This window comes from Podarcis filfolensis (assembly GCF_964270895.1).
Source record: "Podarcis filfolensis genome assembly, chromosome: 16".
NCBI classification, from domain to species: Eukaryota; Metazoa; Chordata; class Lepidosauria; order Squamata; family Lacertidae; genus Podarcis; species Podarcis filfolensis.
In genome coordinates, this window is record NC_139620.1 from 30,940,734 (window position 1) to 30,956,878 (window position 16,145).

Here is a 16,145-nt window from a genome sequence, read left to right on the forward strand (position 1 = left end):
CACCTGACTAAATATTTTTGTGTTTTAGCCCATTAATATTGAATGTATGAGTAAAAAAAAATCAATAACTTATTTCATTTATTATATAGTAGCAATTTTAAGCACATACAAATTTGTCCTTGTTGATGTGGACAGAACTCCACATTAAAGCTGAATTGGCCTAGGCACACAGACATATCATAAGCAATGTAGCATTGCTGAGGCTCCAGAGTTGGGATACTAGAAATCCCTGTCTCCCTCCTCATTGCAGATAATTCCTTTTCAGACCTGTGTGAACTGGATATTGTGGTACAGTATTTGCTTTTGCACTCGCCTAATCTTAAAATAATATTTTGAACATTTATTGAGAAAGCTTGTTACACCATTGGCATATCTGGTTTTGTTAATCATTTACTGTCTAAGGTAGCAGTATAGCTTCCCTAGTCATTCCTCACCTTTCTCATTCCATGATTTAAAAACAAATCAGTTTGGCATAAAAACAAATTAAATTTCATCTGTGTGTGTGTGTGTGTATACACACATATACAAACATTCTGCCTCCTATAAGCTTTTGACATCTCTAGAGCTACACAATGATGATGCAATCCTTTACCTACTTACCTTGGAGTAAGTCCTATTAAACTTAATGGGACTTCTGAGCAGACACATACAGGATTGCATTGTACAAGTAGTTTTGATAATTGGCCACTATTCCAAAGTCCCAGCAACCAATGTTCCAATTTTCTTAAACAGGACAGCAGCTGTTTTGAATTTTAAGAATGAAAATAGGCACAGCCTAGCCAGTTGGAATAAATATCAATTGCTGGAACAGTCAGGGGTTTCTTCTTCTTTAGGCAGGTGTGCATTGCCTTCTTCTGTAGAACCTGCTGTTTCCAGTTTCAATTCTGGAATTTCAGTTGAGTTCTGGACTGCTTCAGAAGGCTTGTCACTTGAATGCTGAACTCTTTCGAAGAAGAACAGCAGCTCGCAATGCATAGTGTGAGGGAAGAGGTCCACGGCTATTGCTTTAACAGGACGAAAAGGGCTTCCTTTGACACGATTCGAAGGAGCTCGACAAAGGCTACCAAAGAGACCAGTATTAGTCTTACACATTTCTTTATAATTGATTGGGCCAGGAATGGGGTACCAGGCCTGGGGGGCCAAATATCTTATCACTCCAGGCCACGTTCCTCACCAGCCCTCCTGGAATGCATAGGTTCAGAAACCTATGAAGCCACATCCACTGTTAGACCCACATCCACTAAGCTCACCCCTCCAAGTTGCCCAAAAGATGATGTGGCTGAAAAGGGCAAAGGCCGTTTGCTCTGTTCAAAGTCCTTTAAGTGCCAGGGCTGACTTTCCCACCTCACTTCAGTAAGAGATTTAACTACCTCCTAATCCCATGGGTAATTAATCTGTTTGAAACATTGAAAATCAATGCTGATTTTTGGGGAGGGGGAAAGAAGGGATCAAAACTTTTTAAAAATTACTCCATCCCACCAGCACCATTGTAAACTCACTCCAGAAAGTTGTTCATGGCAGCTCGAGGATTGCAGGCTACATAAATAAGCTTCTTTATGTGTTCTGCTTTTCGGATTGCAACAATTACTTTGGAATCTGCAATGGTAACATTTTGACAAAAACTGAAATTAGATTCTTTACTGTGACAGCACCGTCTGACATGAAGTAGCTCCACTCTTACAATTAGGGCTGGTCAATATCTGGCTTTCTACATCATGATGTATCAGCAGTTAAACATTGTGATATTTTGATATATCATGATATCTGAAATAAGGCTGGAGCTATGTAATGATAATGTCCTGCCAACTGCTACTACATATGGCTCTATCTATAAAACTGTAGATTTTTACTTACCTTTAACATTTTATTACAACTGTTATGTTATAGTAGTACTTTACCAATAGCACATTTTCTCTAAAAGCTGCAGAAGTAATTAGTAGCATTCCCTAAAAATTTATTTACATTACCAAACAAGAAAAAAAAATCAGTGTCACACTTTTAGATGTTCAAATATAATTCACCATTGAGTCTTAGTTGAATGTATACATCGCACAATGCCAAACTGATTGTTAATTTTATTTTCTAAACCAGGCCAAAATAGAAAGAATGGAATGGATAAATTTTAACAGAACAAAATATAAACAAAATTTGTATTTTCATTGCATTTCTTTTATAAACCAAGCCAAACCAGAAAGAATGGATAAAGGTTTACAGAACAAAAATTATTAAATGAAATTTAATCTTTTGCAAGGAAAATTTGCATTTTGGCGTTCTCTGGCTATAGAGATGCCTTTTGTATTTGTAGAACTCTGGGCAATTTTCCCCCATTTTCTTAAGTTTGAGTCCCCTAAAATAGGGGGCGTCTTATACAAGGGGGTGTGTTATACATGGAAAAGTACAGTATTTCTTGTTTCTGCAGGAGGCAGGAAAGAGCTGCCTGAGGTGGAGTTAGCAAGGGCTGCACACACAGGAAGAAGCATCGGCTTCCTGGTTTTTCCAGTATTGTGATTTTTTAATACCACACACACAATATGCAATAAATTGCAAAGTCATGTTATCACAATTTGATCTAAAACCTGATATCAGACAATACATCCATTTACAGCACAGCTCTAGTAACAATACAAACCATATTTCTCCACCCTGAACCCATCCATCATAACAAAGAACGGGGAATGGACCCAAGTGGTCCATATTATTAAACTGTGGCGAATAGTTGACATCAGAAAAGTATGAAGTCTACATTGAAATTAGAAGAGGTTATGTACCCCTCTGTTAGCCAGCAAAAAAAAGGTTTATTTTTAACTAACAATATTCTTTGAAGTCATAAACCAGTCTTTCCTGCCTGAAAGGAGCTAATGCTGTATTTATGCACCCAAGGAATTCCACAGCTGATCTGCAGAACCAGAAACACTTTCCCTTTGTTTTATTCTCAGTGCTGATCTCACTGCCCACCAGCACATCTCCCCATTTACTTTTGTCACTACTGCTCACTATGTTGCACACCTCCATCTCTACTCAAACTATTCCACTAAAAGAAGGTCACAAAACAAAACTCACGCAGCCCTGCTCGAGGAGGATCAACAATCGTAATAGAATTCTGCAGTTCCAGGAAGTTAACAAGGTAAGGAACAAGATCTTCAGCCTTTCCACAGTGGAATTCAACATTATTCAGCTCTGGAGAGGGAAAACAAATCCAAAACAGTGTAACACATTTGCTTATTTACATATGCCCCATCAATATTTCCTTTAATAACTGATGCTTGCAACTGTCAGTTTTTCATGTCCATGCTGGTTGAAAAAATAATACAGTTCCTCTGAAGTAAATGTTTACCTCATCCACAATTAAGTGCAAAACAAGTCTCACTTAAAATACAGAGTTTCATTCGCTCAATTTAAAACAAAAAATTTGAACAAGTCATAAAGTAACCTACTTCAGAATCAATATGAAGTTTCATGATAAAGGCTCTAAGGTAGGCAACTTGTTCAGGCACAGAGACCTCCATCAGAAACATGGCTAAGGCCATGATTGCAGGTGGTTGATTTAAACTACATGCATTGCTGCATGAACTATAGGGGAACTATCTACTGTTCCAAAATAGGATACACAGAAAGTCAAAAGTAACAGGACTGGGAAAGCTCTACCCATTCTCCTAGAGAAGTGTTGCTGGTCAGAATAAACTGTACAGTGCTGGCTAGATGGGTCAGTGGTCAGACTATTGATTTATTTAGTAACCAAAAAATCTTAATATATTTTACAGTAAAAGTTTTAGGTCATAACTCACATCCTTCTGCTTTATTAACTGCTACCTATAGCCTGCATACTCTCACTAAATAACTGCAAGCAGTTTGGGTACAGTAACCAGACAGTCCCTGCAAAAAATTAGTGATTTTAATACCATCGGAACACAGGGCCACTCTGTGTTAAGCTATTATTGTCACTCAGAAACAGGGCCATTTAGCATATGTGCCGCCGGGGTGCAAAGTTCTGCCCAGCGCCTCCAAATTTCGTTTAGCCCCCAAATTAACATTTATTATGCCTTATGTCCCTATTACCATTTGATAAAATAGCGCTCATGCTTGTGTGGCTCCAAAAGGGAGGGTTTTTGTGTGTTTTTTGTTTAAAACCAGCTTTTCTAAAGAAGACAAAAGAACACATTGGAAGTCAGTGTAAAGACTCCACGCATGTGCTTACTACAATCGTAGGGAGGTGTCTGAAAGATGAGATGGGCGGGCATTGTGTGCATGCGTGGGAGAGCCATCTCGGGCAGCCTTTCATTGTGGGAGCAACCTTATTTCTAGAGGAGCTGGGAGGGCCTTTGCAAGAGCGCGTATACGAGTTCTTCCAGAGCCTGGGTGTGCTCCCATCCCTAGATAGGCGCATTCTCTTTCTGTCTGTCCCTCTTTCCTGTCACTCCCCCTCCACCCAGCATCGGTGAGCGAGACTTTCCAGAGAACTCTCCCTGCAGCAACATTAGCAGGCAGGTGGCATGAGATCAGTCGTGTCAAAGGTGCCACTGACCCCGCTGCCGCATAGCAGCTCGATACAATACACTTAGGCGGTTTCTGTGGTGGGCGCCTGGTGCCCCGCCCCCGAATTCAACGGCCAGGTGCCCCATACCCCTTGCACCCCCGGGAAAAAGACGGCCCTGCTCAGAAACCAGACCATTTCTGCCGGTGTGTACCTGCTTGCTTTTGTGAACAAAGGTTTCAGAAAGCGATCTCTTGGGTCTCTACATATGGGGAAGACTAACAGATAATGATGGAGGTCTTCCATCTGAGGTTGACCACAAATACAAGTCTGTCTGTGTATGTTGTAGTGCCCATCCAAGACTGTAGTGGGCATCACTTGAAACACAGCTCAATAAATGCTTTTTTAAAGGAAGCTGGTCAGATTTCTTAAGGAGGCTCTAAAATGCTCTGCTCTCAAGAGGGGATACCAAGAGAAAATCTGGTGCTCCTAATTAGTTGCAGGTGCCTTCTGAATTTTAACCAGAAGAGCCAATCCCTTAGTTGACATTTATTCAAGGTCAACACAGAGCTCAGTTCTGGCAAATAATAATCGTCTAAAACATCTTGACAAGCTGCTTTCCAGTAGTCAAGGAAAAAAGAATTGGGACAGAAGAGACTAGAAAGTGAATTGCTTAATAATGAGAGCTGTCTTTAAAGTCTGAGATATTATGCTTTCTTTTACCAACCATTAAGCTGAGCATTCACTTTGGCATCTTCAATAGCTTCTTGACAAAGTTCAATTCCAATAACTTTCTTCACTTTCTGTAGAATGAAAGCAATAATGTACAGTTTTACATTTTTAGTTGAGTACCAAGCAAAATAAATATGGATATTGCAACTTGAGGAGCTGCTTCAACCTTTTTGTGTGTTCCCACTCCACAGAGTTGAACTAGACTTGAAAACAGGTTTACAGAGGGGCTGTTTGCAGTCAAACTAAACCTCACAAAACAAAAAAATAGTTACAAAAATAAGCAGAGCTAGTGCTTTTAGGGACCTTAAGAGAGTGTCTCAGTTTTAAACCGGAGAGGCTGATGAAAAGATTAGGTTTGCCAGGAAGCCAGGAAAAGGAGAAGGAGCGAGAGCAAAGGATTGGTTGTTCTGCCTTTACCCTGGCCCCAGCAACACAAAGAAAACTGCACCCCAAAATCTATCAAACCATATCATAGATGAGCCTAGGGACCAAAAGGAAAAATATACTTGGGTGACCTTGTCAGGACCACAACACACAATTTAAACCTTTCCCCTCATATCCCAATACCAATAAACACCCCCCTCCAAATCTGCAACTGACACCATCAGCAGTTTCCCACCTGGGACTAATGACACCTTTTGGGGGTGGGGTTAATGTGCCTTCTTGACCCTGATCCCCGCCCCCCACAGCTGCTACGTTTAAAGAAAAAAGATATATTAAGTGCAATTACAGAGTGGTTTATTTATACTCGTGCAAGGATTTATACTTGCACAACAGAACCTGCCGCTCTCTCCACCTGGCCACATACACCCTCCCCAAATCTGCTGCAGAAGGTTCGTTAAAACCTCCAGAACAAATTTAGGAGGCATTTGTTCCTAAATTTGTGCTAATGTAATGAGAGATTCAGCACTACTTTGGATACAAGCCATACATTTAAAGTAACATCTATGCTGGCTCTAAGATCATTCATTTTGCAATAGTAGTCATAATTTCATTACTTATTTAGTTTTTAGTTTTCCAGAACACAGGGCATGCAGTTAGCTACCCACATGGCGAGACTACTTGTTGGGTGACCTTTGTTCTTTGAATTAGTACTTTTAAGAGACAAAAGCAATACCAAAGGGCATATGTCCCATGAAAGATGTTATTTCACCTTGGCAAGTGAAATACCAATTGATCCAGTTCCACAGCAAACATCCATCACAGTCGTCTCCTCGTTCACCTGGGTCCATTCCTGGATGACTGAATACAGAACCTCAGCAGCCTGTGTGTTTACCTACAGAATTTCAACATAGGGTGTCAGTATTCAGCAGGCAGGTAGCATGTCAAAGGCTAAAATCTACTCTACAGCATTACAGTATATACTGCTCCTTACCCAAGTTTTTAGTTTTTTTAAAGTCAGAGCATGATTAGCCATTATACTTGAAACCTCTGACTCTGCTGCTTTCTGAACACGCTACTGTTTAAAAAGTGTGCAAGTTGATGAAATGTGTGTTTGAAAAATACACCACTGCTGATTTCTTGATTCCAGAGTTTTTTACACTGAACTCCAGATTTCACAAATGGCTTTCTGGATATTTCAGAAGGACAATGAGGAGGTTCTACCACTCTCTCCCACTGTTTATGGAGTACCTCGCTATAAGCAAAACTCAATCAACAAGAGATCTCAACTTCTACAAAACACTTAAAGCCCAATGCTTTAAATGCTTACTTGGAAAAAAGCATGGGGAGAAATCCGGAACTTTAGCCCAAGAAGATCTTCATATATGTACTTGTCACCAGCGACATGCTCCAAGGTCAAATCTTCACGATTGGGTGATTTTCTTGCGGGAGAAGAGGGAGGGAGCAAGAAACAGTGTTTAAATCATTATCCTTCCTTTGCATCCTAATCTTCTAAAGTGCATTCAGATGCAATAGTATAGATAACCAATTCAAGCAAAAAAGCTGTAAAGATCTAGGGACTTTTTTGAATGCATTCATTCTGTATTTCTTTAGCAGGAACACACAGCTGGGCAAGCTCAAAAAACGCTGGTATTAATGGGATTTAGATATGCATGACTGAACTGACATGCCCTTTCTCTGTGTGATGTCATCATCCAAGAAAGCTACTCAAAGGAATGGCAAACACAAAACAGTAAGAGAAAAATACAAATAGTTACATTTCAGCATGCAAGGAATATCGACTCCCAGCACTAATGCTCATAAAAATAATCACCAGGAACAACAGCTCCTTACTATGGGTGACTTTAATTTTTACTGAATTATGTTTGACCATATCCATTAGTGTTTAATGGATCCTGGGATACTGATTTATAGGCTGCTTAGTGTTTTGAATCTTACTATTTTTATGGCAGTTTTTATTGGGTATCATCCAACGCAAGTCATTATCAGGGTAGACCATTTAAATCAATCAAGCTAAGTAACTTAGGTCCATTGATTTAAATGGGTCTACTCTGAGAATTATTCGTATTGGATGTCACCCACTGCTGTCATCGATTCAAGTGCCTTAATGGCCGAGACTGCAGCTCAAGTTCTAAAACTCTGGTACACCATACATTACACTGTCATACTAAGTTTCTTTTTTGAGATGTAACAATCACCTTTGACCTTCCTGCACGAAGTAGAGAGAAGTTATTCCACTGTCCTTTCCAGTGCCTTCTGTGAAGTACTTAGCCATAGAAGTTTGCAGTTCTGCAAGCTCTTTTTCATTTAGTTTCTAGACATTTCAAAAAAAAGAAAAGGAAAAAAAGAAAATTAATGCTTAAGGTGCTTAGTTTTACAAACTTCAAAGAAAAATGTTGCTGCAGATTACAAGTGTAGTGAAGAACTATGGGATAACAGCATATGTATGCTTCTACTTATTTAAATAGTGCACCCTCCATAACACATCTGAGGACACATTTCCCTTTAAAACATTGTGTCACTGTTAGTTTCACAAAATACATTTCCAGAATCAGGAAAAACTGTTAACCATTAAGAGTTTCTGAAATGCCTGCTTTACAAGCATGCACTTGTTTCCCTTTATTATATAAAACATATTCAGTACCTGTGGATTAAAATAAGCAATTGCCATGATGTGGCCATTTCTACTAGTGCGAACTGTTAGCTGTTTCCAGTGACCTTTGTAGGTTTCTGGACTGTAGACACCATAGGATGTAGACCTGTAATTTTGAAATTCTTGGTTACTAAACTTGGATTTTAAAAAGCATAACCGCATAATGCTAAAATTATTTCTGCTAGGAAACTGCCACATTAAACTAGGAGACTGATCCTGAACATTATAATTTTTTGGACGATGACATGTAAATATCTGCATTGCATCAATTTTCACAGTGATCTGCTCACATCACTTGACCAAAAATGGATTCTATGTACTAACTGCTGCAAAAGTTCTTCCTAATGTTTAGGTGGAAAGAAGATTCCACCTAAACATTAGGAAGAACTTCCTGACAGTAAGAGCTGTTCGACAGTGGAATTTGCTGCCAAGGAGTGTGGTGGAGTCTCCTTCTTTGGAGGTCTTTAAGCAGAGGCTTGACAACCATATGTCAGGAGTGCTCTGATGGTGTTTCCTGCTTGGCAGGGGGTTGGACTCGATGGCCCTTGTGGTCTCTTCCAACTCTATGATTCTATGATTCTATGAAATGTACACACACTGGAAGTTCTCCTCTTTCTCTCCTTGGGAAAACTAATGTCTATCAAAAGGCTCCCACTTAGCCTTCTTTGGTACAGTCCCTCGAGGAATTCACACAGACAATGTTGAGCTTTGTGGTTAAGTTGGGCTTTATTTATCTATATAGTGCCATTAACGTATATGGCAAAGCACAAGAGGGCAGGTCCCTGCCTCAAAGGAGTAGACAACAGCAGGAAGAGAAGGCAATGGAGACAGGGGTAAACAAGAGAAGAACAGGCAATTATTTCATTTACATATACTAAAGGCTTAGTTCCAGTATAGCACAGGAACTAGTAGGTTGTGCCAAAGGTTTCACAGAAAAGGTAAATTTCATACAGGCAAGGTGTTTAGGAGTCTGTCATCCAGCCCAACGGAGGACTCACCTTATGTAATCTTGAAAAGCCTTTGCTACCTTTTTGGTTACAGCAGGAATGTGAATGGTGTCAAATGGTTCCACTACAGCACATGTTCCACCCTTGTATTTGCCAAGGCGAAACCCCACGGTTTTATCTTCTTGATTCGGGCCTATGCCGATCAAAAATTCACATTTGTTGCGGTACTCAGTCTAAATTTAAAGTAAGGGAAAATTTAGAATGCCTATCCGACTCCTCTAGAATCTGACATGCTTGCTACTTCCATCCATAAACAGTTGTTGCAAATTACAGTATTAAAACAGGTTAGGCTAAATGAGTATTAAAATAATATATATGGTAATAATCTATCCATTCCAGAATTCCAGAATTTTATGCCCAGTACTGCAACATGCTACCGGATTAAAGGTGCCCACCCAAAAATTACACAGCTTAGGTTATGGACCATGGACAGTGCAGTAGTAAGGCTAACCCTGTCCTTCCATGCCTATGATTCATTTCCTCACAGTATCACACTTCATAAGCAGTTCCTGAGATGTATGACCTGTAATGGTGATGCTTTCACTCCTTCCAGGGAGCAACACAGGCCACCGCACTTCTCCTTCTGCATGAAAAGCCATGGTAGAAGAGCTCGGTTGTTGTTCCCTATGTCCCTGTAAAACAATTTGATCGTTCATGATAATCAGAGCAAAAATAATCAATGAACATTATGCCCTCCCCTCCCCTGCACAAGTACCTATGAATTTGACCATTGGTGTTTATTTATAAAGCACCTAAAATTATTAAGATGCTGCACGAAGACCTAAAAATGGAACAGGCTCAGCCCTTTTGTCTTACAGCAGGCATCCCCAACCTGCGGCCCTCCAGATGTTTTGGCCTACAATTCCCATGATCCCTAGCTAACAGGACCACTGGTCAGGGATGATGGGAATTGTAGTCCAAAACATCTGGAGGGCTGAAGGTTGGGGGTGCCTGGTCTTACAATGTACGGCAGCATGTGATGAGAAGAGCATCTCAGAGCATTTTGGGACGAAATATATAAAAAAAAACCTTACACATTTCTAAAGTATTTATTGCAAATATGCAAACTGTAGTTTGAGAATAGAAGCCAGAAAATCCACATCTCAGCACAATGAAGCAGAAGAATACCTAGATTTATCAGCTTCATTTCCACTAATGCTGAGGCCAAAACCAGCTTGGTTTCTTGGACTGTGCTTGCGCTGTCTCAGAAAGCTTTCTGAATACATGCAAGTGAGACCTGCAACGAAGTGCTGCAGTGTGGAGTGTTCCTGTTCAGGGTACTCACTCCTGCTTCCACTCTCCCAAGCAGGCAGTCAGTCAGCATTCTGTGCCTATTGAGCAGGCTCAGTTCTCAGTGCACTGTTCTGGAGATGCACCCTTCATTTCCATTCACACCCTCCCCAATTGCACTTCTGCAAGTCTTGGAGCTGATATGTCCCCTCCTGTACCTGGATGGTGCCATTTTGGCTACACGAGTGTTGGCATTCTAAACAGAAGAAATGGAGATAATCATAATATTTATTACAAACAGAAAAATTACCTTGTCAGTTTCAGCAGCACTTGCTCACATTCTTCCTTCTTCCTTGCCAGCTGCTCCTCATATGGGATATTCCACAAAGGGGTCACCACATCTGCTATCTGCTTACTCAGAGGCTCTTCTTTGCCATTATTTGAAGCCAAACACTTTGCTGCTGTCTGCTCTTTCATCTCCTCTCCCCCCTCCTCTTCTCTTTTCCTCTTCTTTATGATGGGATCAGCCTTTGGTTTTGCAAGTTTCACAGTTAAGTTTCGGTTCTTCCACTGGGCCCCATGAAGGACCTTCATAGCTCTGTCCCTACCCTCCTCACTCTTAAAGGTGACAAATGCAAAAGTCTGTCTCGCAAACAGTTTTATCTTGTGAGGGATAAGGCCATATTTGGCAAGGAACTTCTTTACTTCGTTAAAACCAATATATTTGGGGAGGTTTTGAATTTCTACTTTATAGATCTCTGACGTAAACAAGCCATCTTTAATATATCTATATATGCTGGAAGTATCTGAAGTGTTCGCTGTGTTGTTTTCTTCTCCCACATCTTCATTTGTTAGATTTTCAGTTGCACTCTCCGTTTCCACAAGAGGAACTGCAGTTTGTGTGTCAGTAAAGCATGCACCACTGATGTCTTCCATCATTCTGTAGAGAACAGTAACAGAATTAATTATTCTAGGGCAAAATGTGTTAAATGCTTAGCCAAATCATGTTTCGTTAAGCCTCATCTGCAAAAATCAAGCCCACTAGGTTTTCCTCTGTGTTGGAATTGACAAAAGGGTGAAATTATCAAGTTCTAGATGAATTAAGTTTAGCCATAGCAGTTATTTCTTCTATAAGCTGTCAGTGTGCTTAAGGACAGGTCCCTGCCCTTAAGGATCTTACAATCTAAAATTTGGAGAAGAAAAAAAGGAAGAGGAGAGAAGTGGAGGCAGAGGTACATAGGGAAAAACAATATTATTATTTTAGCTGCACATTTAGGTTTGGCTCCATGCTTACCTGCACAGCCAAGAATGAAATTTCAAGAAACTGAAGGGGGATGTACATATGGCAGCTTTAATCCACAGGTAACATGTTAAAGAGGGACGCGGGTGGCGCTGTGGGTTAAACCACAGAGCCTAGCCTTTGAAATCGCCTCCCGACGTGTTTAACGACCTCAAGCCTTTGATGAGGCTCCAAGGCACGTCCTCCCAGCAGAGCATCAAAACAGCACAAGGAAGGATGAGACAGTATGAGGTACATTTTTAAAGAGTTTATTTCTAAGCTACACAGACAGCTAAGAAATATACATCCTCTCTCTATGGAAGCAGATAGCAACTGAACAAAGGAAACATGAAACCACTAACGTCACATCCCGTCTCCCTTTCCCGTGAGACTGCAAGGTCTCTGGAATGTAAACATAGTCCTGTGACTCCACGCAGCTGCACAGTGAGAAACAGAAACTAATAGTTGGCGGTTCGAATCCCCACGACGGGCGGTGAGCTCCTGTTGCTCAGTTCCAGCTCCTGCCAACCTAGCAGTTCGAAAGCACGTCAAAGTGCAAGTAGATAAATAGGTACCACTCTGGCGGGAAGGTAAACGGTGTTTCCGTGCACTGCTCTGGTTCACCAGAAGCGGCTTAGTCATGCTGGCCACATGGCCCGGAAGCTGTACGCCAGCTCCCTTGGCCAATAAAGTGAGAGTCGTCCGCGACTGGACCTAATGGCCAGGGGTCCCTTTACCTTTAACATGTTAAAAAGCAGGCCTTGCCTTACCCAAGTGTGATCAGATCTCTTGGCTGCCTCATGGCAAGTTGGACTGATGAAATATAATCAGGTTACATGTTAAAACACAAGAACAGTACTAGCAAAACTAGCACCAACTCTCACTGCGCACTAACAACCCAGCAGTGTATTGGAGGATGGAGGAGACTGTCTAAGGAAAGGTTTGTTTTACAATAAGTTATAGCACACATAGCAGCACTGAGGTATCTGCCATATTAATAATATGATTAATGTCTCAAAAGCAAGAGGCATCCCACTCCGACAGGCTGCAATCCAATGCACACTCATCTAGAAGTGAACACAGTGGGGCTTACCTATGTGGAGTAGAGATTACAAGAGATGACCAACATGGTGCTGTACTACAAATTCCATTATCACCAACTGTTGGCTACACTGCCTGGGCCTTGATGGGAACTGCGAGTTCAACAACACCTGGAGGGAACCTGATGGGTTAGAGCAGGCGTGGGGGACCACTGGCCTGCTTGCCTCCTTCCCTCCCTCCACTTGCTGCTTTCCTTTCTGCCTCCTTCCTCCTTCCATTCCTTTCCCCCCCTGCAATTCTTCCACTAGGGCCAACTGGGGAGGAGCCCTGCAGGGCTGTGCAATGGCCCACGCCAGCAACCAGATTCCTCTGTTGAGGCGCCCAGAGAAGCCTGGCCACCCAGAGCAGCAGAGAAGTGGCCCAGGGAGGCCAGGATGGTGGAGAAGAGCGATTTGTGTGCACCCACCCCCACCCCACCCTGGAACCTGTGCCCTTGGCAGGGGGCAACTTAACTAACCTCTAGGTACCCCCCCGGACAGTGGCCAGAGACCCCTTCCAAGTCTATAGCACTGTTCATTCCATTAAATTTATACGCCACATGTTTTCGTTAAGTTTATACGCCTCGACAGAGTTTGCAAAAAGATAAAACGGTAAAATTGAGGAAGATTTGCAACCCTATTTTAAAACATTCAAAAGTTTAAATACTAAAAGGCAGACTAAGATTATGTCGGCTTTCTAAGCACCTGGGTAGGCTTGTCTTAAACAAGGGTGGTAAGCACTAATACATCCCAGTAGTGATGTATGGAAGTGAGAGCTGGACCATAAAGAAGGCTGATCGTCGAAGAATTGATACGTTTGAATTATATCGCCTAATAGACTTTTATAAAAATAACAAACCTTTGTCAACACAAGAAATACAAGACAAACGAGAAGACACCCAAATGCCCTGGTTAACACAACAACAACTACATGCCCTCTTAAACAACCCAACAGTAAAATCAGCAGCAACTAGGCCCCTGACAACCTTCGAAAACCTCCTCCTAACAACAAAGGGAAATGGTAAAGGGACAGTATCCGCAATATACAAAATACTACTCAAAAATCCCACAAACCCCCTAGACACAATCAAAAAACAATGGGAGAATGACATAGGCTATGAGATTAACCCCACTCAATGGACCAGAATGTGGTCTAAATCCCCCTTTAAATCCATATCATTGAAAAGAGAAGAACTCACTCTGAAACTCACCTACAGGTGGTACCTAACACCAAGAAAACTACCGCTAATACACCCAGGAACCTCACCAAAATGCTGGAGAGGGTGCACCTCCACAGGTACATACCTCCACATGTGGTGGGAGTGCCCCAAAATCCAACTATTCTGGGCAACAGGCACACGAGAAATATGTAAAATAACCAAGCAAGTATTAGACATCACCCCAGAACTGGCCCTACTAAACATCTTCCAAGACAACAATGCCCATTTACACCACAAAGAACTCATAACCCACCTACTTTCAGCAGCCAGAAACACCATAACCAGACACTGGAGACCTGTCAGGAGTAAGCATGGACCAATGGTACCAAATAGTATGGGAAACAGCCCTACTAGAAAAATTAACCAATAAACTGAAACTGACACGGGGACAAACAGAAGAAGACCCCGGTATGGCTCCCCTTTATCACATACAAAGCCCAACAAGACAATGACAATAATCCACCAACACCATACAAATCAATATGGCTAACCTGATCCAAAACACCCACCCACCCCACTCACACACGAAAATAAAGATCACCACAGCCAATCACAAACAAACAACCACACCCTGGGCCAACCCCAACCTCTCTCAACCACCAAAGGAACACAAGTGAACAGCACAAGCAACGCTGACCCCAAACCCTACATACATTAAGCATAACTGAAACATCGCCACCCCCACCCATCTTCCCTCCCTCCACCCCTTTTTTCCCCTCCCCCTAATGTCTCAACAAATGAAACGGATTTGTAAAAATGCTACATGGAAAAAATACAAGAGACATTACACTTACTTCTGTAAAACAAGAAAATCTTTAATTAAAAAAAAAAGAACTCAGCCCTGAGTGTTCACTGGAAGGACAGATCGTGAAGCTGAGGCTCCAATACTGTGGCCACCTTATGGGAAGAGAAGACTCCCTGGAAAAGACCCTGATGTTGGGAAAGATGGAGGGCACAAGGAGAAGGGGACGACAGAGGACGAGATGGTTGGATAGTGTTCTCGAAGCTACCGGCATGAGTTTGACCAAACTGGGGGAGGCAGTGGAAGACAGGAGTGCCTGGCGTGCTCTGGTCCAGGGGGTCACGGAGAGTCGGACACGACTAAACAACAACAAGCACTAATAAACGGTTCTCCCTCACCCTTTCCCCTCCTTTCATCCTCTCACAACAACCCTATAAGGTAGGTCAGCCTGAGAGAGTGAGCTGGGGGGGGGGTTGTGCTTGAACATTGCAGCTCCCTAGTCCTAGCTCACCATTGACTTTTATGATGATGACGATTAAGGAAAATGACTCCATGCTTTTTTTGAGGGGGGGCCTCCGCCAAACCACACCACCACCACAGGGGGAGCCACGCGCTGAGGCGATGCAGCAGCGCAGTTCTCCGCGCCGTGCGCGCGCAGCAACGCAGCAGACGACCACCCTTAAAATAAAATATAAACCTCCTCCCCGCCACCTTCCTTGCAACGAGGCCACTTATTCCCCCGGCGCCCCCCCCCCCGCCCCGCAGAGGTGCGAACCCGCGTAGGCAGCCCCTCGCGCAAGCCAAGCCATTTTGTAAGAGCTTCCGCGCATCCCCCTCCCCACCCGGTTACTCACATCTCTCCGCGGCGAAGGAGGAGGCCTCGTCAGTCAGCGGGACTCGGCCAAGCAGGGAGGGAGGGGGTGGAGGAAAGGGGCGGGGCGACGAAGAGCGCCGGTGACGTCACCGCCCCGCCGCGCACGCGCGGGAGACCGTCCGTTTGAAAAAATACTTTGGTTCTCCCGTTTGCGGTTCGGTTCCTCCTTTCTCTGTCATTGACATTATTAATTATTGCTGTACTGTGTTGTATTTTTAAATTATTATTATTATTATTATTATTATTAAAGTATTATTTTTATTGCTTGGTGTTTTGTTTATTTCACTTTTTAGGTTCGATTTCCCCTCTCCCTTTCGTCATTATTACCTTAAACAAAAACTTGTTTCATTAATTATCGTCATTACATTAAAAACTAAACTTATTATCTGAAGAAGTGTGCATGCACACGAAAGCTCATACCAATAACAAACTTAGCTGGTCTCTAAGGTGCTGCTG

General features: G+C 42.3%; 1 protein-coding gene and 1 long non-coding RNA gene across 3 annotated transcripts in view; both read right to left on the reverse strand.

Moving 5' to 3' along the window:
• The window catches only part of LOC310751493, a 164,085-nt gene that overhangs the window by 144,636 nt on the left and 3,304 nt on the right, over positions 1–16,145 (reverse strand). The gene's annotated exons all lie outside the window — the stretch shown is intronic.
• Positions 60–15,762, reverse strand: TRMT2A (tRNA methyltransferase 2 homolog A). 2 transcript variants are annotated; one of them, XM_083590179.1, is made up of 12 exons: positions 15,670–15,762; positions 10,806–11,435; positions 9,789–9,897; positions 9,257–9,438; positions 8,250–8,364; positions 7,804–7,919; positions 6,915–7,026; positions 6,357–6,479; positions 5,199–5,274; positions 3,061–3,177; positions 1,500–1,596; positions 60–1,060 (listed from the first exon to the last, which is right to left on the reverse strand). In XM_083590179.1, the coding sequence occupies exons 2-12, from the start codon at positions 11,432–11,434 to the stop codon at positions 796–798; spliced, it is 1,941 nt and encodes a 646-aa protein (XP_083446305.1). In that variant the 5' UTR covers position 11,435; positions 15,670–15,762; the 3' UTR covers positions 60–795. The 2 variants fall into 2 exon arrangements, with proteins under 2 accessions (XP_083446305.1, XP_083446306.1); XM_083590180.1 differs by having other exon boundaries at positions 15,658–15,745.